The following is a 25,103-nucleotide window of genomic DNA, read 5'->3' as shown; positions in this document are numbered from 1 at the left end:
AGACTGAACTTCTAAACTGGTCTTCAGGGAGCATCAGGAAATTTAAATTTGTATCTCCCTTCTAACTTAGTGAATTTGTGGCCTGAAGCTTTCTTTTCTTCCCTGTTACTAAATTTGCTATTCCATTCACAAGCTTCAAGTATGCCTAACTAGTTGAGTGTATATTGCCTTTTATTTTAATGGTCTTCTGACAATCTCTGAAATACTCAAGTGCCATGGAAACCGTTTCCTGTAAAATGATATAGACTCTCCACAGAGAATGAGAGTATAGAAGCTGAAAATACAGAACTGTTTTTCCTTGTCTTTTGATGATGAATTTGGCTGTCAGGTTTTTTTTTTCCCCAATGTTTAGCATTAGTTTAAAATCTGTTTTTCCTACGATATTTTGGTCAGCTCTACTTAAACAGGATGTAGTTAGTAATATGGCCAAAAGCACACAAACTTCTAGTAAATCAAGTTTTTAAAGTGTGTAAGTTTTTGGCTATTTTACTATTATACTGCTTAGTCTTATCCTTATTATAGTGATGTCACTATTTTATCTGTTTCTTCATGCTAGAATATTATGAAAAAAAAAAGCTGTTTATTACAAAGTGTTACCAAATGTGTCTCATCAACAATAATGAAACCTGTCTTAAATATTGGAGACACCTTTCTGAGCTAGGGAAGTATTTGTATTTTATACACTTCAGGAGACCTCTCTGGAGTTGGATCTGTTCAGTACTAGTGAGACTGTCTTTGCCTCTGAATACTGGTTAGACGAGTTAACATGCCCTTAAAATTTTGTGGGGTCAGTCTCTGATCTCACATCCTTGTCATCTTTAGTTCTGCTGTGCTTTTTTCTTCACTCCCAGTGTAGAAAGGATCAGGTTAGAGATCACTTAAATGAAGTAATTTCTAAGTCCATAGGCCTTGACAGGATGCTTTTGTGAGTGCAGAGGGATCTGGCTGATGTCATTGCAAGGTCATTCCTCATTATCTTTGAGAGGTCTCATGGTCATGGAAGGTGTTCTTGAGTATGACAAGAGAGCAAATGTTAATCCTGTCATGAGGAAGGGTAAGAAGGAGAATCTAGGGAACCACAGGCCGGTCAGCCTCACTTCAGTTCATGGGAAGGTTGTACAACAGCTGATCCTGGAAACTTGTTTCCAAACACCTGAAGGACAGGAAGGTGAGTGGGAGCAGTCACGATGGCTTTATGATGGGGAAATCACACTTAACCAAGCTAATAGCCTTCTACATGAGGTGACTGGCTTGGTAGGTGAACAGAAAGCAATGGATGGTGTTTATCTTGACTCTAGTAACGATTTTGACATTGTCTTCCATGATATCATCATAGAGAAGCTGACAAGTATGTGTAGAGAAGTGAGGTGTATCCAAAACTGGCTGAATGGTGAGGCCCAGCTTGTCAGGGCTGTGATCAGGGCACACAGATCATTTGGAAGCATCTCTTTCTGTGCACCCCAGGGTTCAGTGCTGGAGCCCCTACTATGGAAGATCTTCATTGAAGTCCTGCACAGTGGAGTGGAGTTTACCCCTAGCAAGTTTGCAGATCATAAAAAATGGGGAGAACTGGATGATACGCACACACTTGATGTTTGTGCTGCCGTGCAGAGGAACCTGGACAGGTTGGAGAACTGGACAGAGGATCCTCATGAAGAAAAGGGAAAATGCAAAGTCCTGTGTTGGGAGAATAGAGATCGTGTATGAACAATTTCCTTTGCATTTCTGTAGGCCTTGCCTTGGCATGGCTGGGTACAGACAGTAAAAGAACTGCGTAGCTGATATGGCTTCAGCCTTTGACGTTAGAACAAAGAAGGCTCCCTGCCAAGGTTAAGGTGGAGTTTCAAGAGGGTGAACGTATGCCCTCAGCTCATATGGACACCTGTTGTGGTCCAATTAGCAGTGGACAACAAAGTATGTTGCTCTTATGTATCCAGTGCTGTGTGAAGAGGAATCACGTGTCCGGGTGTAGCAGCAGTATATAATGAGTGTTCTTGTAATAAACCGACATTTTGCTGACCAAATTGGCCTGTGAGCAATCTGTTCCGTGCCCCTGCACCGATAGCCCTGTGTCTGGTGAGTAGTAGCTGCATATGCCAGCTGCAGAGAAGTAACTGGGGGTCCTCTTGGAAAGCAAGCCAACCATGAGTCAGCAAACCATCCTCATGTTGAAACCAACATCTCCTGGCACCACGTTAGGAAAAGTGTTGCCAGCAGGTGGAGGGGAGTTCAGTTTGCTCCTCTACAGCCCTGGTGAGGCCTCATGTGGAGGACTGTCACAGTACAGGCTATGTAACACTGCTATAGGCTCCCTGATAAAAAAAAGATGTGACTTAGTGGAGTGAGTTCAGAAAAGGACCACAAAAGTGATAAAGGGACAGCAGTATCCTTCCTTTAGGCAGAGGTTGATTCTTGAACTTCTAGGGAAGTACAAGATGATCATTAGTCTTTCAGAAATATCTCTGGATGCTATATTTTAATTTTTCAGAAGGTACTTTCAAAATTTAAAATCAGTAAGCTATTAAACTTATGTTTCTCCTGTAGAATTGTGTGAAGGTGAAAATGATGATGGAGACTTTATTTTTGTAAATGCTACAGACTGTCAGGACAAGAGTAAGAGAGGTTGCCCTCAGAAGGATGTTGCAAGGTAGCTTTGTTACAAGGTGATGCTTAAAGTTCACAGCCCTGTTTGTCATGAATTAAAGAGCTGCATTGTTGAGAGTTTCCTTCTATAATTTGTGAAGGGTGTGGACTTGGGGGAAAAAAAAGGTAGGGTTATATGTTTTTACACTTGATTCTTAGGGGTTGTGAAATTGTTATAGTGTTTATAGTTAAGTATATTAAAAATATCATGGTAAATGTATTTCTTCTGTTTAGAGCTACTTAAACTGAGTAATGAAAATCTCAAAAAAATCACAGCAGTTAAATGTGAGTGCATATTATTTTATCTTCCATAGTCCTTTCAGGATTCTGTTTTAATAATTAGGCCTATTTTTTTCTTTTTTGACCTGTTTATAGAAAAAACATGGAACTGAAATTGCAAATGCTTTGATTGCAATATTCCAGAAGATGATTCCTTTTGCCTCTCTGTGTGTGGGCTCTCACGTCCACTGACACAGGCAGTGCAGAGATTGATTGCCTTGACCTCAATTCTCATGGGAGTCACTTTTTCAACTCCTGAAGAGTATTGTGCCCTTCCAGAGATGCTGTATGGCTATTTTTAGTGTTGTGTAAATAGAGAGAGAGAGAAGATTTTTAATGCTGTAGAGATTTGATGGATATGGTTAAAGCTAGTAGAAATTCTAGGGAAAGGATCATCTTTATAAGAGAGTGGGAGTGATCAGGTGAATTACATTTGTGTAACCAGTTTATTCCAGATCTCAGCAGCCTTTGTTTTTATGACATGTTTAAAGCCAGATTAAAGACTTTTGTAAAGGAATTTGCTATTGTTCCACTGTTAGCAGGAGCAGCACAGAAAACATGATATAAATTTCTACTATATGAAAATAGTCTGGTTAGATTGTAATTGCTGCAGAACTTGAGCTGGAGACTTTCTTATTTTATTATTTTTATTGTTATTTATTTTGGTTTTATTATTTTTTTGTTTGTTTAATATTAATTTTAATTTTATTTATTTTAAAGTTTTGTCTGGGCTAATTTTATAGGTGCCTGGCATGGGGGAAAAAAAGTCTGTCTTTCTTTGTGCCTTATCCTTTTGCTTCCTAACTTTTGACAGCACAGCTGCTTCCTGGTGTAGTGCTGAAGCTGAGTTATTAAATGCACGCTTCTCTGTCTGTAGTGACTCTGCAGTTGCCCTGTCTGTAATGAGTCTGGTATGTGACTGCAATGTATTCCATTTTTGATGTGCTACGCCGAAATACAAGCTGGAGTAACAAACACGTGTTTGCTGGGGTTCTGCTTTGTGCTTAGCTTGTAGTGGTCTGAGGCTTCACTAGTGGTTGGAAAGTACTGCTACGTACAGCCAGTCTGCCAATTTGGTGAAGTTGCTCCACAGTGAAGGAGGGTGAAATCTGTAAATGATTGTGGTGGCAGCAGTCCCTAATTTAGCATTGTGGAATGAGAATGAGAAAGCATTTTTTTCTCTTTTCCCCCCTTCTCTCTCGGTAAACATAGGGCAGGAAAAAAGAAGGGGATTAAAAAAATTAATTTTTACTGCAGGGAATTACACAAACTTTATTAAAATGTGACAAATTGTGTTTGTTAAAGCTGAGGTGTATTCCATAACACTGTTTTGGATAGTTTGTTCATGAGGATCTTCTTGATCTGTTGTATTTCATTTCTCTTTTTAGTGTGAGAGTTGCATGGAGGTTTTAGCTTACAAGCAAGTTTTGCAAATGAAACTTAAATGTTAGTAATTTTGGCTGTTCCACTTTTTGTCCCAGCAGTAGTAAGTTAAACATTGCAGATAAGGTGAAATTTGTAATATTAAGATGAAGCTTGAAGATGCACTTTGTTAAGGTAATCTGAAAGTAAGTTAGTGTGAATGTTCATGAATACAACACTGTTTTCCGCTTTTGTAGCATATTGAATTCGGGACGCCGTGCGGTGGCCGTGGGGGTGCCCTCCCCCCGGAAGCCGTGCGGCGGCCGCAGGGGCATCCTCCCCTGGAAGCCGCACTGTGGCCCGGGGGTGCCCCCCCCGTGGGAGCCGTGCAGCCCAGGGCCGGCCCCGGGCCCGCGTGGGGCTGCCCCTACCCCCCGGCAGGGAAAGAAGAGAGGGAGCTTCGCTGGCATGGCTTTGCGCCCTCCTGAGAGAGGAGAGTGGAAGCCTCGGAGCACACAGAGGTTTGCCGGTCCGGTTTGGGGGAGGGGGAGGGGAAGGGTACTGGGTGGGCCGTGGGGGTCCTCAGACTGGAGGGTGGGCAGGCGGGGCAGCCCTGCATGAAGTGTTGCAGGTAAGCGGTGCGTGGGAAGATATGAGGTAACACGGTGAGGGGAGGATAAGGTCAGAGTGAATAATGGTTTCCTCTGGGGGGTTGGGGGTCTCGGCCGGGCTGGGGCCTTGAGAGGTACTCAAGCCCTAGGTGGGTATGGAGGCCGGAACCGTTTTGTTCATTTGTTTGCTTTTGTCTCACCTGTGGCTACTGCCCAGGTTTGGTATGTTCTGGATATATTCGTTACATCCTGAAAGGGTGGTCAGGACAAAGGGTTGTTCCTGGGTATTTCCTTGGGATTGAATATAGACAGGTGGCAGAAAAGTAGGAAGTGTAAGACTTGCCCTAGTCGTTTTAATAGTAAAAATGTAGCCTGTGTAATCCTGTGTTGTTGTGAGCTACGCTGGTGATGGTACATGCCTTCGGTAGGGTCGCCCATGCCAGACAGGTCAAAACTGTAGGGTCAGATACAATACATCCTTGGGCAGGATGAGCTCATTAGCCTTCTGGCAGTCATCCTAGGAGAAGGACAACTCTAATCCCAGACCGGGGCTGTTGGAGCTCGCTTAGCCCCGTAAGGCCATCCATCTAAGAGAAGGACACTCTAATCAAACCTACGTCCTGAGGACCTCGCTGCCACTGTCCAAGCTCACTCGGCCCTGGCAGATGAACCTTAGGATTAAAGGGTGGGTCCAGTTCTGTGCATTCTGTGTCTCACCTAAAAAATCCACTGCGCAGGCTCAAAGGCTTTACCCACATTCACAAAGCCCTGTAGCAACGGGGGAGGGTCGAAACGGCAGGTGAGAGGTGCACTGGAAGCCGCAGACCCAACCCTGCATGCAGGCGGTTCAGGATATTGGTCATTAGAGACTCACCAGGGATGACAGTCTCTTGGGGCAGCACCCTGAATGACCAAGCAGCCTTTTTCAAGGACAGCACTGCTTGCTCCACTCGGAGAGGGACCTAGAAAAGGTGACCGAAACAAAGCTCATCTCCACATTTCACCCAGTTGGTTAACCACGGCCAATGGGCATCTTCTACTAAGGTGGTCACACTAAGATCAAGAGACAAAGGCATACACCTGCCTCCAAAAGTGAAACCAAACTGACTCTAGCATGCTGGAACATCAGAACCATGCTTGATTCTGCGAATAGTGGATGCCCTGAGCGTTGCTCTGCACTAATTGCCCACGAACTGTCATGTCTCAACATCGACATTGCTGCTCTCTTGAAGTTCGTCTCCACGAGGAAGACAGCCTTAGGGAACATGGTGCCAGTTACACACACTTTTGGTCAGGTAAACCCAGAACCAAAAGGCATCTCTCAGGAGTTGGCTTCAGATCAAAAACTCTATTGTTCCTAAACTCGAAAATCTGCCGACAGGTCACTCTGACCGCATTATCTCCTTACGCCTTCCACTACACAACAAGCAATATGTTTAGTACATATGCCCCAACTCTCCAAGCTGACCCTGCTGAAAAAGATAAATTTTACACTGACTTGCACCACCTTACCCAGAAGGTTGCTGCAGATGATAAGATCATTATCCTTGGTGATTTCAACGCCAGAGTAGGAAAGAACTTTGAAGCCTGGAAAGGAGTATTAGGCAAGCATGGTATTGGAAACTGCAACGATAATGGACACCTTCTGCTAGAATTCTGTGCAGAGCAACAGCTCACCATCACTAACACTATCTTTCAACAGAAAAACAGTCTGAAGACAACCTGGATGCACCCCAGATCTAAGCACTGGCATCTCATTGATTATGTGTTGGTGCGGCAGAGAGATGTTCATGATGTTCACCATACCTGCGTGATGCCCAGTGCAGAAAGCCAAACAGACCATCGACTTGTGTGCTGCAAACTTAACTTCAACCTTAGGTTCAAACCCAAAAGGGGCAGTATCCCAAGGAGGAGACTCCAAGTTAACAATCTCCAATCAGCCACAGTGAAAGACAGCTTCCAGGCAAATCTTCAAACTAGGCTCGAAAACCATTCCACAGATTGTATAGATCCCTCCCTTGAAACACTTTGGCACCATATTAAAAACAGCATCCTGCAGTCCTCTGAAGAATCCTTAGGGTTCTCCTTCAAGAAGAACAAGGACTGGTTTGATGAAAACAATCAAGAGATCCAGGAATTGTTGAAGAAGAAGAGAACTGCTCATCAAGCACACCTTGCACTGCCTTCCTGTCACGTGAGAAAAGCAGCCTTTCGTCTTGCATGCAGCAAGCTCCAACAGAAACTCCGTGACATCCAGAACAAGTGGTGGATCAATCTAGCTGAAAAAACTCAATTATGCTCAGATACGGGTGATCACAGAGGATTCTATGAGGCCCTGAAAACAGCATACAGGCCAAGTCAAAGCCCTCTACTCAGTGCTGATGGTCAAATGCTTCTGACAGATAAAGCCTCCATTCTGAATCGTTGCTCTGAACACTTTCAGACTCTTTTCAGTACAAGCCGTGTAGTTCAAGACTCAGCAATTCAGTCCATCTCACAACAACCAGTGAAGAATGAATTGGATATTACCCTCACTTTGGGAGAAACCCTCAAGGCCATATAGCAGGTGAAAATTGGCAAGGCAGCTGGGGTTGATGGAATTCCACCTGAAATCTGGAAACATGGGGGCCAAGCACTCCATGATAAATTTCACGAGTTTGTGATGTGCTGTTGGGAACTAAGCGAACTACCATCAGACCTGCGTGACGCAGTCATCATCACTTTGTATAAGAAGAAAGAAATTAAATCAGACTGTTCAAATTACCGTGGTATTACTCTGCTCTCCATTGCTGGCAAAATCCTGGCAAGAATACTCTTGAACAGACTAATACCCGCTATAGCAGAAGGAATTCTACCTGAAAGTCAGTGTGGTTTCAGAGCCAACAGGAGTACCACAGGCATGGTATTTGTTCTCAGACAACTGCAAGAGAAGTGCAGGGAACAGAACAAAGGTCTCTATGTAACCTTTGTTGATCTCACCAAGACTTTCGATACTGTGAGCAGAAAAGGTCTATGGCAGATTTTGGAATGTTTAAGATGTCCCCCCAAGTTCCTCAAAATGATCATCTCACTTCATGAGGATCAGCGTGGCCAAGTCAGATATGGCAATGCACTTTCTGAGCCCTTTCTAATAAAGAATGGTGTGAAACAAGGCTGTGTTCTCGCACCAACCCTATTCACAATCTTTTTCAGCATGATGCTCCAAAGGGCCACGGCAGACCTTGATGATCAGGACGGTATCTACATTCAATACCATACTGATGGAAGCCTTTTCAACCTCAGGCAACTAAAGGCCCACACCAAGACCTTAAACCATCTTGTCCGGGAGCTGCTTTATGCTGATGATGCCGCCCTTGTGGCCCACACAGAAGCAGCTCTGCAGCATTTAACATCCTGCTTTGCAAATGCTGCTGAGGTCTTTGGGCTGGAAGTCAGCTTAAAGAAGACAGAAGTTCTCTATCAACCAGCACCTCAGGAAGCCTTCCATCATCCCCATATCACCATTGGCCAATCAGAGCTCAAATCAGTCCAACAGTTTAATTACCTAGGTAGCCTCATCTCCTCGGATGGTAAGATTGACGGAGAGATAGACAACAGGTTAGCAAAGGCATATCATGGCTGGGCTTCGCGAACGAAGATTTGGGAAGGCTCTATCCACATTTGCTACAGGCACGCTGGTGGCTTATAGTGCCTTCGGAAAACTCCATAAAGGAGTATGGTGCAATAAACACTTGAGGAAAAGCACAAAGATCAGTGTTTACAGAGCCACTATACTGTCTACTCTCTTATACGGATCTGAATCATGGGTCGTCTACTGCCACCACCTGCATCTCCTAGAACGCTTCCATCAACGCTGTCTCCGTACAATCTTAAACATCTACTGGTCAGATTATGTGACCAATACATCTGTTCTAGAACAAGCAGCAGTCACAAGTATTGAGGCCACGTTGCTGAGAACACAGCTGCGATGGGCAGGGCACGTCTCCAGGATGAAGGACCACCGCCTCCCTAAGATCTTGCTTTATGGTGAACTTGCCACCGACTGCCACATGAGAGGAGCCCCAAAGAAAAGATACAAGGACTCCCTGAAGCAACATCTCAGCCTTGGCCATATTGATCAACATAATTGGTCTACTCTGGCCTCAAATTGGGAGGTCTGGAGACACACCATCTATAATGCTGCTGCTTCCTTTGAGAAAGCACACAGGATCACCCTCGAGGAGAAAAGACAATGCAGAAAGAATCGTGCTTTGCAGAATATACCATCTAAGGAATCTTTCTGCTGTGCCTTTTGCAATCGGACATGTCTATCTCGTATTGGCCTTATTAGCCACCAGCTCGTAACAAATGTGGATAGAGCCTTTCCCAAATCTTCGTTCCCGAAGCCTAGCCATGATGATGATGAGCATATTGAATTCTGTCTGTGTTATTGCAAGAAAAAGAAGTTGACTTATACTTTGGTTGTAGTGGTGTTCTTCATGTTTAAAAAGTTTGTTTTTTAAATGGTATATTGATTTCAAGTAGCAAGGGAGAGAGGGGAAATAATTGCTGAGGAGACAGTATTCTTACATGGCTACCACTGAAGATGGCGAAAAAGTGGATTAACTATTACAGTGTTATCCTTCTGTACATGCATCGTCTGACACATTAAACTTTTTACTTACAATTATTAGTGTCTGACTTAGAAGCGTAATAGAAATTGACAGGTTCAAAATGTTTGTCTCTAGTCTTGAAGTTGTTTCAAATCTTGTTCTGATCTTCAGAACATGTGTTCAGCCTCAATCTGCTACGTTTGATATTTTCTTGTGATTCCGATGGTGTTTTGGATTAAGATATCTCCTTTCTTGATGAAATTTACTCCTTAAGATGTCCATAACCACTGCTTAAATACATCTCGTGTCCTCATTTTGTGAGGCAAAGCAAGCCAAGTAATTTCCTTAGACTTGTCTTTTCCCTGATTGCCGAAATAGTTCATCATTGCACAAAGAAATTTCTTTTTTCAAAAGAAATCTTGAATTTCTGTGCTGTTACTCAAAGTGTGATTTCACTTGTATCTCTTTCTATGGTGAAAGCAAAATGTAGCAGTGAAGGGAAAATTGACTATACTGTTTAATATTTGATTTTTTTTTGTTTGATTTGGTAAGCATGAGCTAAACTAATGATAGTTGCTTTAGTTTCATTTTTCTTGTTTTGCAGGGTTTGGGGATTGACTCTGGATATTGTTTCTTAGCCTTTTCACAGAAGTCTTGACTCCTGATCCATGCAGTGGTCTGTAATACCCTTTTCTTACCATGTTACTTCCTTTTCTAAAAGAGAGGCAATGTATTAAATTTTCCAAAATGCTCTTCAGATAACACAAATTTGTTTAGAAAATAGTGTTTCCTGCTACTTTACAACTGTTGAGAAATCATTTCTATCACCTTATCAACTCAACCATGAAAAGCCCTATCCCAAAATTTTTTTGCGTGTTGGTCAAGCATATGTGGTGCAGTGTTCTTATCTCAGCTGCAGATGTGGCTCCAAGTAGATGACTGAGTAATATTTATGACAAATCTCTTCACTGTACATCACCTAGAACGAGCTGTTCATTATTCTTTGACAGTCACAGCCTTATTATTGAAGATCATACTTCACAAAACTACAGAATTAAATTTTATTTAATTGAAAATTGGATTAATTGTTTCATGTTACCTGAAACAGAATGCTTTACAGACTTCTTTCAGATCTGCCCTTCCAAGATGTATGTCCTAGTTAGAACAGCTGGGACCAGTTCATCACTGTATGGCTGTAACCCAAAATTGTGTGTTCTATAGCCTTCCATGCCATTTCCCAGAAACTGTTATCAATAGACCATTTATACCCTCTGCCCATAGAGCCTGAGTCCTCAGGCTATAAACTGGGTGTTAAGAGGCCTGTGAGATAGGAGGGTGCTCTTGTCCTCGCACTCATTGAGGAACTCCCCGCCCTGAGGGAGGTACTGGGCATTCCTGCCTGAACTGGAGGATATCTAATCTTGGAGTTTTGGGATTTTTTTAACCGCTCATGGGATCCAAAGGAAGACTGCAGATCACCGCTCTCAATCAAACTGCAACCACCACTTTTCAACCAGACTGCAACCACCACCCTCGACTGGACTGCAGTCACCACCCTTGACCAGACTGCAACAGCACTCTCACCAACAGGTTTTTTCCCTCTCCTTATACTTTGGACTCAGGGGGCCCAATGAACACCACTCTGTTCATGCCCCAGGGTGCTGGGTTATACATTTGGGTTTTGTGGGTTAAAACCAACTGTTTGTCTGTATAATCGTATTTATTGTATTATTTTATTAAATTGTTATTCTGATTTATAATCTCTTCTTTGAGTTGAGTTCATTTCCCCCGCTGGTTTACCTTTAAACCAGCACAATGTAAAACTTAAGAACAAGATTTTTTCCTTTGCTGTAAACTATTTTATTATCTATAACAAAGGAACACATGAATGTTACCTAACTTTATGGGCTATGAAGACTTTTTTTACTGAAGTCAGTACACAGTACTTGAATTGGGTATTGCTGATGATGTTGCTGAGATGAGACAGTACTTTGATCAGCCTGATTAAAGACATTTGAGTGTTAATAGTATGAGGGTAGCAGTATTTCAGTATCTTTTTCTTACCTTGCTAGAACTGTGCAGCTCTGTTGCAGTAGCACATAAGCTGAGCCCAGTTTGGTTAAAGAATGGCAGATTTGTGCTCATAGGGATTGGTGGCTGAGACATTCTGTGATAAATTTTGGGCCTACTCTCCTGTTACTGAGCTAGTTTCTGAAAGCACTGGAATTGTGTTCAAGTCTGTGGTGTTTGTCTCAGTTTACTTCTGATAGCTCTATTAATACTGGGACTACATCAACTGCTTTGTGTTACTGAACAGGAATTGTATATTGTGTGGTGTGCACATAAGAAAACTTTCTAGCAGACATATGGGTTCTTCATGTCAGTATAATTAAAGCAGTGTCATACTCTGCTAACTTTCATTCTGTTCACATACTTTAAATATTGTTGTTTTCATTTAATTTAAAAGTAGCCTTGGACTTCTTCAGGGCAGATTTTGACCTACTCAGAAGACTGGTTCAGAGGGTACCTTGGGAAACAGCCCTTGAAAACAAAGGGGTCCAGGAGGGATGGACATGCTTCAAGAAGCAAGTCTTGAACACACAGGAGCAGGCTGTCCCAGTCTGCCAAAAGGCAAGCCAGCAGGGAAGACGGCCAGCCTGGCTGAACAGGGAGACTTTGAACGAAATTAGGGGGAAAAAGAGAGCCTACTGATTATGGAAAAAAGAGCTGGCTACTCAGGAAGAGTTTAGGAATATAGTTAGGTCAATGTAGAAAGAAAATCAGAGAGACAAATGCACAATTGGAACTCAGTCTAGGCACTTCTCTTAGGGATAACAAGAAGTCCTTCTACAAATACATCAGTACCAAAAGGAAAGGAAAACCTCCATTCTTTGTTGGACATGGCAGGGAACATAGTCACCAAAGGTGAGGAAAAGGCTGAGGTATTTAACACTTTCTTTGCCTCAGTTTTCAACAGTAAGACAGGTTATCCTCAGGACAACTGGCCTCTGGAGCTGGTAGACAGAGACAGGAAGCCAAATAGCCCCCCTGTAATCCAGGAAGAAACAGTTAGTGACCTGCTGAGCCACTTGGATCGTCACAAATCTGTGGGACCAGATGGGATCCATTCTAGGGTGATGAGGGAGCTGGTGGAAGAGCTCGCCAAGCCGCTCTCCATCATTTAGCAACAGTCCTGGCTCACTGGGGAGGTCCCAAATGATTGGAAATTGGCAAATGTCACGCAGATCCACAAAAAAGGCTGCAAGGAGGACTTGGGAAACTACAGGCCCGTCAGCCTGATCTCAGTGCCTGGCAGAGTTACAGAGCAGATCATCCTAAGTGCAATCACACAGCATGTACAGGATGGAAGGGATCAGACCCAGCCAGCACGGGTTTAGGAAGGGCAGGTCCTGTCTGACCAACCTGATCTCCTTTTATGAGCAGGTGATCCTGGTGGATGGGGGGGGAAGGCTGTGGATGTGGTCTGTCTGGACTTCAGCAAAGCCTTTGACACTGTCTCCCACAGCATGCTCCTGGAAAAACTGTCAGCCCACAGCCTGGAGAGGGGCACTCTGTGCTGGGTTAGGAACTGGCTGGAGGGCCGGGCCCAGAGAGTGGTGGTGAACGGGGCTGCATCCAGTTGGCAGCCGGTCACTAGTGGTGTCCCCCAGGGATCAGTGTTGGGCCCAGTTCTCTTTAATATCTTCACTGATGATCTGGATGAGGGGATTGAGTGTACCATTAGCAAATTTGCAGATGACACCAAGTTGGGGGGAGTGTTGATCTGCTGGAAGGCAGGAGGGCTCTTCAGAGGGACCTGGACAAGCTGGAGAGATGGGCTGATTCCAACAGGATGAGGTTCAACAAGGCCAAGTGCTGGGTCCTGCACTTTGGCCACAACAACCCCATGCAGAGTTACAGGCTGGGCACAGAGTGGCTGGAGAGCAGCCAGATAGAGAGGGAGCTGGGAGTTTGGATTGACAGGAAGCTGAACATGAGCCAGCAGTGTGCCCAGGTGACCAAGAAGGCCAATGGATCCTGGTCTGGATCAGGAACAGTGTGGCCAACAGGACCAGGGAAGTGATTCTTGCCCTGTACTCAGCGCTGGTGAGGCTACACCTTGAGTGCTGTGTCCAGTTCTGGGCCCCTCAGTTCAGGAAGGATATTGAGGGGCTGGAGCAGGTCCAGAGAAGAGCAACAAGGCTGGTGAAGGGACTGGAGCACAGGTCCTGTGAGGAGAGGCTGAGGGAGCTGGGGTTGTTCAGCCTGGAGAAGAGGAGGCTCAGGGGAGACCTCATCACTCTCTACAACTCCCTGAAAGGAGGTTGTATCCAGGTGGGGGTTGGTCTCTTCTCCCAGGCAACCAGCAGTAGAACAACAGGGCACGATCTTAAGCTGTGGGGGAGGTTTGGGTTGATATTAGGAAGAAATTTTTTACGGAGAGAGTAATCAGGCATTGGAATGGGCTGCCCAGGGAGGTGGTGGATTCACTGTCCCTGGAGGTTTTTAAGATGAGACTGGATGTGGTACTTAGTGCCACGGTCTAGTAACCATGGTGGTGTTGGATCAAGGTTGGACTTGATGATCTCGGAGATCTTTCCAACACGGTTGATTCTATGTTTCTTCAAGGCAGGGGTGTTCTTTGGAAGTAATCTGCTGATTAGTGTTAACCATGTGCCTTAGTGTGTCCTCAGTCTTTGTAAAGGGAGCTGTTGTTTGATGTCTAGCTGGAAATATGTTATCAAGCAAATTGCTTAAGAAGTCCCTTCAGTATTTTTATTAATAACTTCAGTCATGAAATAAAGTGTACATGTATTAAATTTGCTAATAATATGAATCTTAATAAAGGTTGCAGGTGCTTTGGAGGACACAAAATGCAGATATGTCTCTGATTTCTTGGGGTAGCTGAAGTAATGGGTCTGAATAACAGGAAAAAAAACCCTGGCTCAGAATTGGTAGAAGGAAGTTCTCCAGTGTTCAAATGTGTTGCAGAATAATTTGCTAGACTTGGTTGTTGGTCCAACTTAAGTTGGAAAGCAAGCAAGGAACACACTAGTGTGGGCAACTAAGCTGATCATGAGGGGTTTAAGCATAGTAAATCCTGTATGTGGGAGCAGAGCTACCTTACTGACTTCCAATTCTTACAGTTGGTGAACTGTTTACCATTTATCAAAAATTCCTTCCTTAGAAGGAAAAGTATCCAAGAGCTATCAGAGATGTGTCTGATCATCTAAACAGAGATCATGCTTGTAATGAAACTGTTTTTTATTAAAAGACATTCTAGGATGAACTTGTGAACAACATCAGAAAACATCTGTAAGAGTTGTTAATGAAGCTGGTAAAACATGGAACTGTCAACTTTAAGCTGTGTAGGCTATGTACTCTAGAGAAGTTGTAAGAAAATAACTATTCCTGACCTGCTGTTTGTAATTTAATTAACGCCTGGGGTGTTTGTGCCTTTTTAGAGTTAGAAAGATTTAATAATGAAAGTACTCTGTGTTCCCATGTCTAATTGCCAGACCAATCATATGTACAATTAGATGAAAGAAAGTGTTTTCTTGACTTTGGTGTGGAGGTTAGTATTCACAGGAGTTGTTTTTCTTGTTAGTCTTTAACTGTAAATCTGTGAATTTGGTCAGGTAATGTTCTAGAAAAACATTTGTGCTTTTGTTCTTGAAGTTCTTTTATTAAAACTATTTGGAAGAATTAGTTCTAGGAGAGTTTTTCTTCTATGGGCTTATTGAAATTTACAGATATTCTGCTGCTGACTTTGTGCTCTGAGTGTGAGTTTTGGCCCAGGCCTCTGTCCTTACCATTTCATTATACTGCTTTTTAGGAAAAGGATTGACTTCTCTGACAGAGCAGCACTATCAAAAACTTTTCTAGAGCTTTTTTAGCTGAAAATGTGAGGAAGACTTCGATCTGCTTCTAGAATAATTGTTGCATGAAGACATAGACACCCAGTGTCAGTGAGCTGTGGGAAAAGCTCATCTAAAAACACCTTTCCAGTCCTTGGATGCTTGGTGATCACCAAATCTTTCCTGAATCCTTGTTTTTTTGTGCAAAGGGTAAAAGGTAGGGATGTTAGTGAGTTAATAACGAATGTTTCTCATGACAGTTGCATAAATAGTGATAGGAAGCTTGACTAGTTTTCTAAAAAGAGTAAGATCAGTCTGTTAAGAAATCAGATTGTTAGGGCATTTGTTGTCCTGTACCTCGTAGCTGAGGCACCAGTAACTTGGTAGTACTTTGTGGAATCTTTGTTATGTTTTTACTTGGTATAAATCTAATCTTACTCATTGCTTTTTGGACTGTAAGTGCCTTGGTCTGAAGATTTCATTGTTTTTGTGCTGATCTTTCAGTATTGATGCCTGTCTTGATCCTCTCTAAAGATTTCCTGATTCTTGTACTTGGAGGATAAGAACTGTATCTGAGGGAAGGAGAAGAAAATTTTCTCTTCCTGGCATTGAGTCCATCATCAGCAAATTTGCTGATGACACCAAATTGGGAGGGAGTGTCGACCTGCTGGAAGGCAGGAGGGCTCTGCAGAGGGATCTGGATAGACTTGAGAGATGGGCTGATTCCAATGGGATGAAGTTCAATAAAGCCAAGTACCAGGTCCTGCACTTTGGCCACAACAACCCCATGCAGTGCTACAGGCTGGGGACACAGTGGCTGGAGAGCAGCCAGGCAGAGAGGGAGCTGGGGGTACTAATTGACAGGAAGCTCAACATGAGCCAACAGTGTGCCCAGGTGGCCAAGAAGGCCAATGGGATCTTGTCCTGTATCAAAAATAGCGTGGCCAGCAGGACCAGGGAAGTGATCCTTCCCCTGTACTCTGCGTTGGTGAGGCCACACCTTGAGTATTGTGTTCAGTTCTGGGCCCCTCAGTTCAGAAAGGATATTGAGGTGCTGGAGCGGGTCCAGAGAAGAGCAACAAGGCTGGTGAAGGGACTGGAGCATAAGTCCTATGGGGAGAGGCTGAGGGAGCTGGGGTTGTTTAGCCTGGAGAAGAGGAGGCTCAGAGGTGACCTCATCACCGTCTATAACTACCTGAAGGGAAGTTCTAGCCAGGTGGGGGGGGTCTCTTCTCTCAGGCACTCAGCAATAGGACAAGGGGGCACGGGCTTAAGCTCCGCCAGGGGAAATTTAAGTTGGATATCAGGAGAAAATTCTTTACAGAGAGAGTAATCAGGCATTGGAATGGGCTGCCCAGAGAGGTGGTGGATTCACCATCCCTGGAGATTTTTAAACGCAGATTGGACGTGGCACTGAGTGCCATGATCTAGTAAATGGACTGGATTTGGACCAAGGGTTGGACTCGATGATCTCGGAGGTCTTTTCCAACCCAATCGATTCTATGATTCTATGATTTGCTCAGATTTGTTAATTGCTTCATCTGTTTTCTATACTATTGCTGAGTAGGATATATCAGTAAAAGTGGACGTGATTCCTGTGAGAAAGAGGAGCCACTTCTGTGATGGTTCATTGACTCCAGAACTTTCTTCATTTGTTTTTCACTAGTTCGACGTAACTGGAATATTTAGAAAATTTCTCTGGATTTTTTGGTGAGATTAGTTTTGAAGTGACTGTTAGATGACTTCAGCAGAGTAATTTATAGTGAGTTATTTGGATGAGACATACCTTTATAACCTTGTCTTCTCTATTTAATGACAGTAATGGTCTGTCTTACCTTAAAGTTTAACTCTGGTATTGGAGGTACCTAAAAACCTAAATATGAGCTCGTGTCATCAAAAAGATGCTCAACTAAGTGCAGTTTAACACTAAGTAAAGTCTAACAAATCTGTTAGAAGCTGGAACATTCTTATCTGTCCCTGGAAATCTGCAATAGCCTAGTTCAGGCCATAACTACGACAATAATTATGGGTTACTGTATACCAGATTCCACAGCTCTTACTCACATTACAGCAGCCTTAGATTAAAGTGAACTACATCTGTGCTTTCTGACTAATAGATTTGCACTCACATTTATTTGGATCTTCATGTGAAATGTGTGTGGGTGCTTACTATGTTTTCACAAATTCATATGAAGTTCTAATAGTGTGTATCATACTTAAAGTATTTTTGAATCATTGATCATTTTGCAATGACTAGCTGCAGAGCATGATTCAATTACCCTCACATAATTCAGGCAGTGTTTCATCCACTTCTTTCCTGTCTGTGCTATCGTTCAGCTTTGGGTAATAGAGTTCATATTACCTTACATTCTCTTGCTTATTAAGAAATGTTTTCTTATCTGTGGGAAGAGTGTGGGGTAGAAAAAGTATTCTTGAGTTTTAATCTTAAGCCATTACTTTCTCTTGCCCATTTTCAAACGGGAGAATTTTACTGGATTTTGACACTTTGCATATGTAGACTCTGTTTCCATTGAATCTAGAGACAATGAGGGGTTTGTGGTTGTCCCAAACATCTAGTTTTTTCACAAGGAACTTTAATATGGCCTCTGAAACTAACTTTTAGGGACTAATTAAAAAATCAGCTTCTAGGAAGCTGAAGAAATAGCTCCTGAAAGCCATTCTAGATATTACCAGGAAGTATTGTAACAAGCTAATTTTGCCATAGCGTTCTGGGTCAGACCTTACACAAGAAACTTCATCCAATTTATAAGAGGAAATAAAGAAAGGAATGTTACCTTTGTATTTTCCTGATTCCTGCGATATATTTGATTTGTGTGACACTTTAGTAATAAAAGCACAAATGTGATACTATAAATGAGACGAGGGTAGTTAGATTCTAAACCATATCTGTGTGAGAAAATAATACTGGAAAACAGAAGGGAAATACAGATCAAAGCACAAGAAGTTTACTCCTCTTGTAACATCTGTAAGTACTCCATTTCTTGTTCTTCTGTTTGCAGGGACTTGCCATGAGGTGCTAAGCCTTTTTCCATTGATTCAATGAGACTGGACCTAAATGGCGCAGCATGACTTTGCTCCAGCCTGGCTTAATTTTCCTACTCCACCATCATCAACAAAGGTATGTTTCTTTTGAACAGGCACTCCCATTATTTGGGAAGTAAATGTCGTAACCTCATTCACAGTAAAAACCTCTTCATGAAAAGGGTGGTGATAGATGATATCTGGCAAGTTTTGCTGTCGTGATTTAAGTAGTTGTATCATAGAGTTCTTTGCTTGAGCAGCTGAGTTTGTGGATAGAAGCACATGCCTGGCCTTGTCAGAGCTGTGGTTGGCTTAAGATTGCCTTCATCAGGAGTTTAAAGTGATTACTGTATTCTTTGCTAGAAGTACCAAGGCAGAGGCATGTACTTGATATTCTTGCTTCTGACTTTTCTGTGTGTCCTATAAATTTTGCAGAACTGTTATTCTGTCATCCAAGTGATTAAAAAAAATGTTTTTTTTTATATTATCTGAAGTGGCTCTGCATGGTGGGATGCTTGTTGCTACTGATGGAGTGTGACCCTTTCAAACTGTTGTGCATCTTCACTCTGGTTGTTTCATCTGAACTACTATTACTTTATATAATGGGACAGTTAATTTGGAAACAGGAGATAACAACCTCCAAATTGCTAGGATTTGTATATATTCTAGGAAATCTTGAGTATGTCTGTCCTGGGAATGTTTCTTTTTTCCTGACCTGTCTTTCTACTCTTTTTTAATTCGTGCAAATGCAGAAGCAGAGTCAGCACTGGGTATTAAAACTCTTGTCATCTGTTTCCCTAGTTGTAGACCTGTCTTCATTATAATCTCTTGAATGCAATATCTGTATCTTCAGCTATGAGAATGGGTTTGCCTTTCTTTAATGTATTTATATGAAGTTTCATGCAGTCTTTCATGTCCATGAAAAGTGCTTAGGCTTGAAAAATTTATGGCAATAGGCTTATGGTGTTGTTAAATTCACAGATAGCTGGCAGCATTAGCTGTGTTCCTAATGCTTTGCTTATGTATGTCTACACACACTTAACACCCGTGCATTTTTTTTAATCAAGTTGTTTAATGTCCTTATTTCTTTTGCTCTCTTTATGCGCTTCTACTCTGACCTGGCTAGATGCTTAGTTTAGGATAATCTATTAGCAACTCAGTTGCTTTTCTGGGAACATCAGGCATATCTCTTCCATGGTGGTTCATGGAGTCTGTTTTCATTCTACATAATTTCTGATGCTTACAACTCTTTTGATCCGATTTTTTCAATTTAATGTGTTGTAAATGTTGATATGTGTCAATATCGCAGGATAAAAGTAATGTTCAGAACTACTCCAGTACCACTAGCATATATCCGAGTTATTGGTTATATTTGTCACCTCATTCCTGAATTGTGTGAAATTACATTACAAGTATATGTTGCGGATCCTGTTCTCTTTCGTGATTCTTTGCCTAAAGGAGTTTAGTTGAACTTCCTTCTCTTCCAAAAACTCCATACTGTATGCTTACTCAGTTGTAGTTTTTGTGTGTCATTGTTGGGAATGCACCTTATTTCCCTGCATTAACTCCCTCCTCAGTGGTCAACATTCTGTGATATACAGCACATTTGGATAATAAGCACTTGACAGTTTGTTCTTATATGTAGTAGTTCTTAGTTTACAGAATAAGACTTGTCATTGCTCTCTACAAGACAGGTCTCAAATGTTGTGGCCCCCTCTCTGCTCCATTTCCTAAAATAGATTTATTTTCTGTGTCAACAAAGCAGAAGAGCAGATAAGAAGAATGAAGAGGAAGGGTGGGTTGAGGAAGGCAAGGGTTGAGGAAGGCAAGGTGTCTCATATTACATGCAGAATAGAGCTGGGGCAACCTATGATATCAACAACATTTAAACTTGAGAAGGAGAAAGTGAACTCTTCTCAATCAATTTTTATTTTCCTGAAGAAGCATTTTCAGGAATTGTACCTACAGAAGCTTGGTTTCCCTCCTCAATCCTTGGTACCTGAGACTTTTTTCCTTACATAGCTTAAGGCTAGCTTATAAAAACTCAATGCCAGGAAGCTGTGATTGTGAAGGAGCTTTCTAATGTGACAATACAGATTACAGCTTGACTGAAATCCATCCTATGTATTGCTGCTGATTGCCTCTTAACAGCAAGCTTTTCTGTCATCTCTTTGCTGACAGAGCAAAATCCACTTAGATAGGTGGGTACCCATCAGTCAGCAGGTTTTGTTTGGGTGTGGTACTACTGTATTTGTGTCGGTGCACTATTGCAGATGGGCAGGTGAAAATTGGAAGGTGTTGTGAAGAGTGAAGCCATTTTGGGATATGGACAAAACTTTGAAGAAAGAATTGCTCTAAAGAGTGTATGAGGAGATTGCAGACAAATAAACTCCATTTTTGCAAGTTCACTTTTACTTCTTGTTAAGCAGTAAGACTTTTTATGCTTCTAAAAATCTGTGCTCCTTCTTTTCCTTTTTCTTGGCTGGCTGAACCAAGTCAGACAGTTTCTCAACTTCCAGAAATTACCATCAGATTTCTTTTGATTACAAAGCTTACTGTTATCTCTGCCACAAGAGGCTTCCTAGCCTGGTACCTCCATCGTGTGGGGAAAACGGAAACTGCATGATCTTTGCACACATTTTAGAGACTTCAGATTTATTGTATCATATACAACTTGAACACTGTCTATAAAATGCTGTCAGTTATACTTTGTGAAAATGTTGATTGTTCCTTGAAGGTACTATGAAAAAACGAAAATTAAACTCCAAAGGCAGTATTAGATTGTTGTTTTATGTAAATGTACACATGAAGCTATCTTCTAAAATTTCACCTATGATTGGCAGATCTGGAACTTTCTGAAATTTTTGGCAGCTTATTCAAAATCTGTTTATTTTTTACTTAAATATTTAGATTAATTTGATAATTTTTGAAGTACTTAAATATTTTGATAGTTTCTTGCAGTTTTCTGTTCTTTCTCCAAGTTTGTCAAGTAATTCACTTCTCAGGTCTCAAATTGAGCGGGCAGTCCCTTTACATTTGAATTCTGTTCCATTTGGAAATACATGCTTTGAGTTTTCAACATATCTGCTTATTTGAGTTTAAATTTTAAGAAGTGAATTTTGAACAACACCTTGAGCTCTGCAGGGGCATTATCAGTAGAATTTGGATATGTTTTTTTTTGTGTGTGATTGTCTCTGTGGGAGAGATGGGAAGAAGGAAATAATTTTCTTCAATGTTTTCCAAAGTGGTGAAGCCTATTACTGTGATTTCCTTTTTTGTGTGTTTTTTTTTCCTGCTCACTTTGATCAGTGGAGTACTTTTAATACTAATATAGCTTGATTAGATGTTACTGGGTAATAACTGTTGAAATAAACTTGGAGCTTTCATTTTCACCATTACTGTTGTACCTTTTCTCCTGAATGTTGCTGAGGAGAGGGAGTGAGCTTCAGGCAGCGGAGTTGGTACTTTGGGTGCGGCAAAGTCGATACTCCCTGGAATCATAGAGTGATTTGGGTTGGAAGGGACCTTAAAGATCATCTAGTTCAAGCCCTCTGCCAGGGGCAGGGACACCTTCCACTGGACCAGGTTGCTCAAAGCCCCATCCAACCTGACCTTGAACACTGTCAGGAGTGGGGCGTCCACAACTTCTCTGGACAACCTTGTTCGGTCCCTCACTATCCTCATAGCAAAGAATTTCTTCCTAATACTTAATCTAAACCTACTCTTTTTCAGTTTGAAGCCATTCTCCCTTGTCCTGTCACTACAGTTCCTGTCGAAGAGTCCCTCTCCAGCTTCCCTGTAGGCCCTCTTCAGATACTGGAAGGTGCAATGAGGTCTTCACACAACCTTCTCTTCTCCAGGCTGAACAGCCCCAACTTCTCAGCCTGTCTTCATAAGGGAGGTGCTCCAGTCCCCTTATCAACTTTGTGGACCTCCTCTGGACTCGCTCCAACAGTTCCATGTCCTTAGCATGCTGGGGACCCCAGAGCTGGAAGTAGTACTCCAGGGTGGGGCCTCATGAGAGCAGAGTAGAGGGGTTGAATCACCTCCCTTGACCTGCTGGCCATACTGCTTTTGATGCAGCCCAGGATTTCACTGGTTTTCTGGGCTGTGAGTGCACACTGCCAACTCTTGTTGAGTTTTTTGTCAATAAGCATATTTCCACCCAGCAGTGCTTTTGTGTATTTGTACCTCTTGTGGCCCTGGGAGGTGCTGGATCTCTTGTATGTGTGCAGCACAGTAAGTCTGCTGGGAGGGAAGGGGGCTTTAGTTCCTCTGCATCAAAGGTGGCTATGCGTGAGGGAGGTGCTGTGTAGCACAGCCCTCTGCTGTCTGTCACTGGTGAATATCTGTGGAAAGCAGTAGGGATCAGCATTACTTCTGCAGAATGAGGTTAGTTTTGAATTTTCAACATGTAGCAGCAAAAGAAATGGTGGAGTGTTAAAAAGGTACACCCAGACAGAAGTTATAAGGAAAATGGGTTGTGTAAGACAAGATGTTTTTTTGTTTAATCTCTTTAGTTATGAATTCTAGTTTGGATGTGGTTTGATTTCTGAGTGCCATTCCTCAAAATAAGGTTTTAGTTTATAAAGTCCTCCTACTGATACATTAAAGATTAATTTTTAAAAAAAATTCTTATATGCCTATTTATAAGCTGAAAATTTTAAGTATCTTTGTGAATTTGTACACTTTTCCCTCTAGGTTTTATTTGTACTTCATAACTGCTGTATTTGCCACATTAAGTTATAATGACAAGACTAATTAATTTGGCTTATTTGGATACAGCTGCTTCTGGTGGAAGTGACACCTTGCTTTCTATGGAGTGCACATGTGTGGTCTCTGAAAATCCAAATTGAGATGTCAGACTTTTCATGCCTTTCAAACTGTGATCCTCTGTCGTTTTTTACCTTTTCTCTTATTTTTTTCCTCTGCTACAACACACGTCATTTGTGCTTTGTTCTGCTGTCAAAACAAAATAGAGACTTAGGGTTTTTACCTTCTGTCACAAGCGTAGTCCTCAGTGCTGTTTCAGTGTCCTGAGCAGAGGATACAGCTTCCACTTTGCCAGCATGAGAGATGGCAACATAGCTCTGAACATGTGCATACTCAAAGACTGCTGCATTGTTTGTCATTCAAAGTTCCTCAAAAAATTGATTGTATGTACTGTGAACAATGTGCATGTTCCAGCTCTCATGATTCAGTTATGCTATTAAGCAGATCTCAAGTCTGCCACTTGTGCTCCTTTACAGTCATCGCTGAATTTTGAGAAACATTCTGAAAATTTTTCATGGACAGAGAATCGTTATGAGGCAAATCGCAGACGACACAACTCTTCGGAGGGGTTTGATCCTAACATTGGGCAGCCTAATGGAGGTATAATTTGCGGAATGTTGTGAATACGTTTGTCACTGCTTTGTAGCACTCTAGTCAGAAAAGAAGTCTGATAATGATAGCTCATCTATGCTAAATTCTTTTTCTGCGCTAAAATAGCGCTAACGGAAAGACAGATCTTCTGGGAGAGGATGTGAGCACTAAGGGTTGGTTAAAGTAATGTGACTCCAGTTGTATCTCGCTCTTGAGAAGAGTAAGAACTTTGAGTTAGTACACTAGCCAACAGCATTTAAATGAGCAGCCAAAAAACGAGGTTGAATTGTCTTAATGTTGGCTGACTATCCTCTTTCTCTGGTACTGTTTTGTAAATTCTTCCCTGCTGTTTATGTCAATGAAAACTTGTTTATTATGCTATCATATCCCAGAATATAGAGCTGCTGACTTAGCTTCTTTAACAATTATGCAAAAGTAGAAAGTTCTTATAAAATTGTTTGTAATTACATGTCTTTAAAATTTAAATATCTAAGGGCATTTTGGGAGAAAAGAGAGGAGTGATTGGCGTTCCCAAGTCAGAAATGGTCCAGAAAATATAAACCATCGTGGGGGATACCATGGCGGAAGTTCCTGTACTCGTACCAGCGCTTTCCATTGTGGAAAAGGGCAAGGACTTCATGACAGTATCGGTGTACCTGATAATGAAACCCGCAAAAAGGAAGACAAAGAAGTACCCAACCAGTTTGAGGCTGAGGATTTTGTAAGTTAATTGTAGTTATGATAAACAAGGTTACATTTTCTCTGCAATTACCATTTTGCCCATTACAATCTACATCATGAATATGACTGATTTCAGATCATCATATAAGGGATCACCCTTTCCCTGGTAAGAGGGTGTTAGTCATTTTTCCACTAACATGTTTCTCATTTTGTATCCAGTTTTTATCATTATTATTACTTGTGTATTTACGTGAAACTACAGTTGAATTCCAGTTTACTGTGGTATGTGTACGTATTAAATCCTACACAGTTACCTTACTGGAAATCTGAAGTAGTAACAAAGTGATCTTTATGCCAATGGCCTTTTGGGATCCCATGCTTCAACCTAGAATGTAGGATGTAAGGGAGGGGGTGCTCTTTCTCTTTGAAGAAATATACATTGGTTTTTGCTTTCTCTGGGCAGTTCGTGTAATGATATTGGCTGCTGCTTGAGGTGTTTGGTTGGAGAAGAGAAATGAGCGAGCACTGACCTGTTTGGATCACAGAGTGATGTGTCTAGTCTGTCTCCATTTAAACATCTTTGTCAGCAGAGGTCATACTGCTGATGTTACCCTGATTCTGTATTTCATTCATCCCAGAATTCAAGACTTATTTTTTTAACAATGATAAAA

The 25,103-nt window shown here is 42.0% G+C and overlaps 1 protein-coding gene across 5 annotated transcripts in view; it reads left to right on the top strand.

Moving 5' to 3' along the window:
• GPBP1 (GC-rich promoter binding protein 1) overlaps window positions 1-25,103 on the top strand; it is a 47,604-nt gene that overhangs the window by 7,871 nt on the left and 14,630 nt on the right. For 4 of the 5 annotated variants that reach the window (XM_027718312.2, XM_027718313.2, XM_027718310.2 and 1 more), the window contains exons 4-6: window positions 18,366-18,484; window positions 23,637-23,760; window positions 24,246-24,472. In XM_027718312.2, the coding sequence (XP_027574113.1) occupies window positions 18,422-18,484; window positions 23,637-23,760; window positions 24,246-24,472 (414 nt within the window). In that variant the 5' untranslated portion in view covers window positions 18,366-18,421. Of the gene's footprint in view, window positions 1-18,365; window positions 18,489-23,612; window positions 23,761-24,245; window positions 24,473-25,103 lie in introns of those variants that run through there. The other variant, XM_027718317.2, reaches the window with a different exon arrangement.

This window comes from Pipra filicauda, unplaced genomic scaffold, assembly GCF_003945595.2.
Source record: "Pipra filicauda isolate LSUMZ 115617 unplaced genomic scaffold, ASM394559v2 scaffold637_size195860_pilon, whole genome shotgun sequence".
Lineage (NCBI taxonomy): Eukaryota > Metazoa > Chordata > Aves > Passeriformes > Pipridae > Pipra > Pipra filicauda.
The sequence above is the reverse complement of the archived record's forward strand: the minus strand, read 5'-3'. Positions and strand labels throughout refer to the sequence as shown.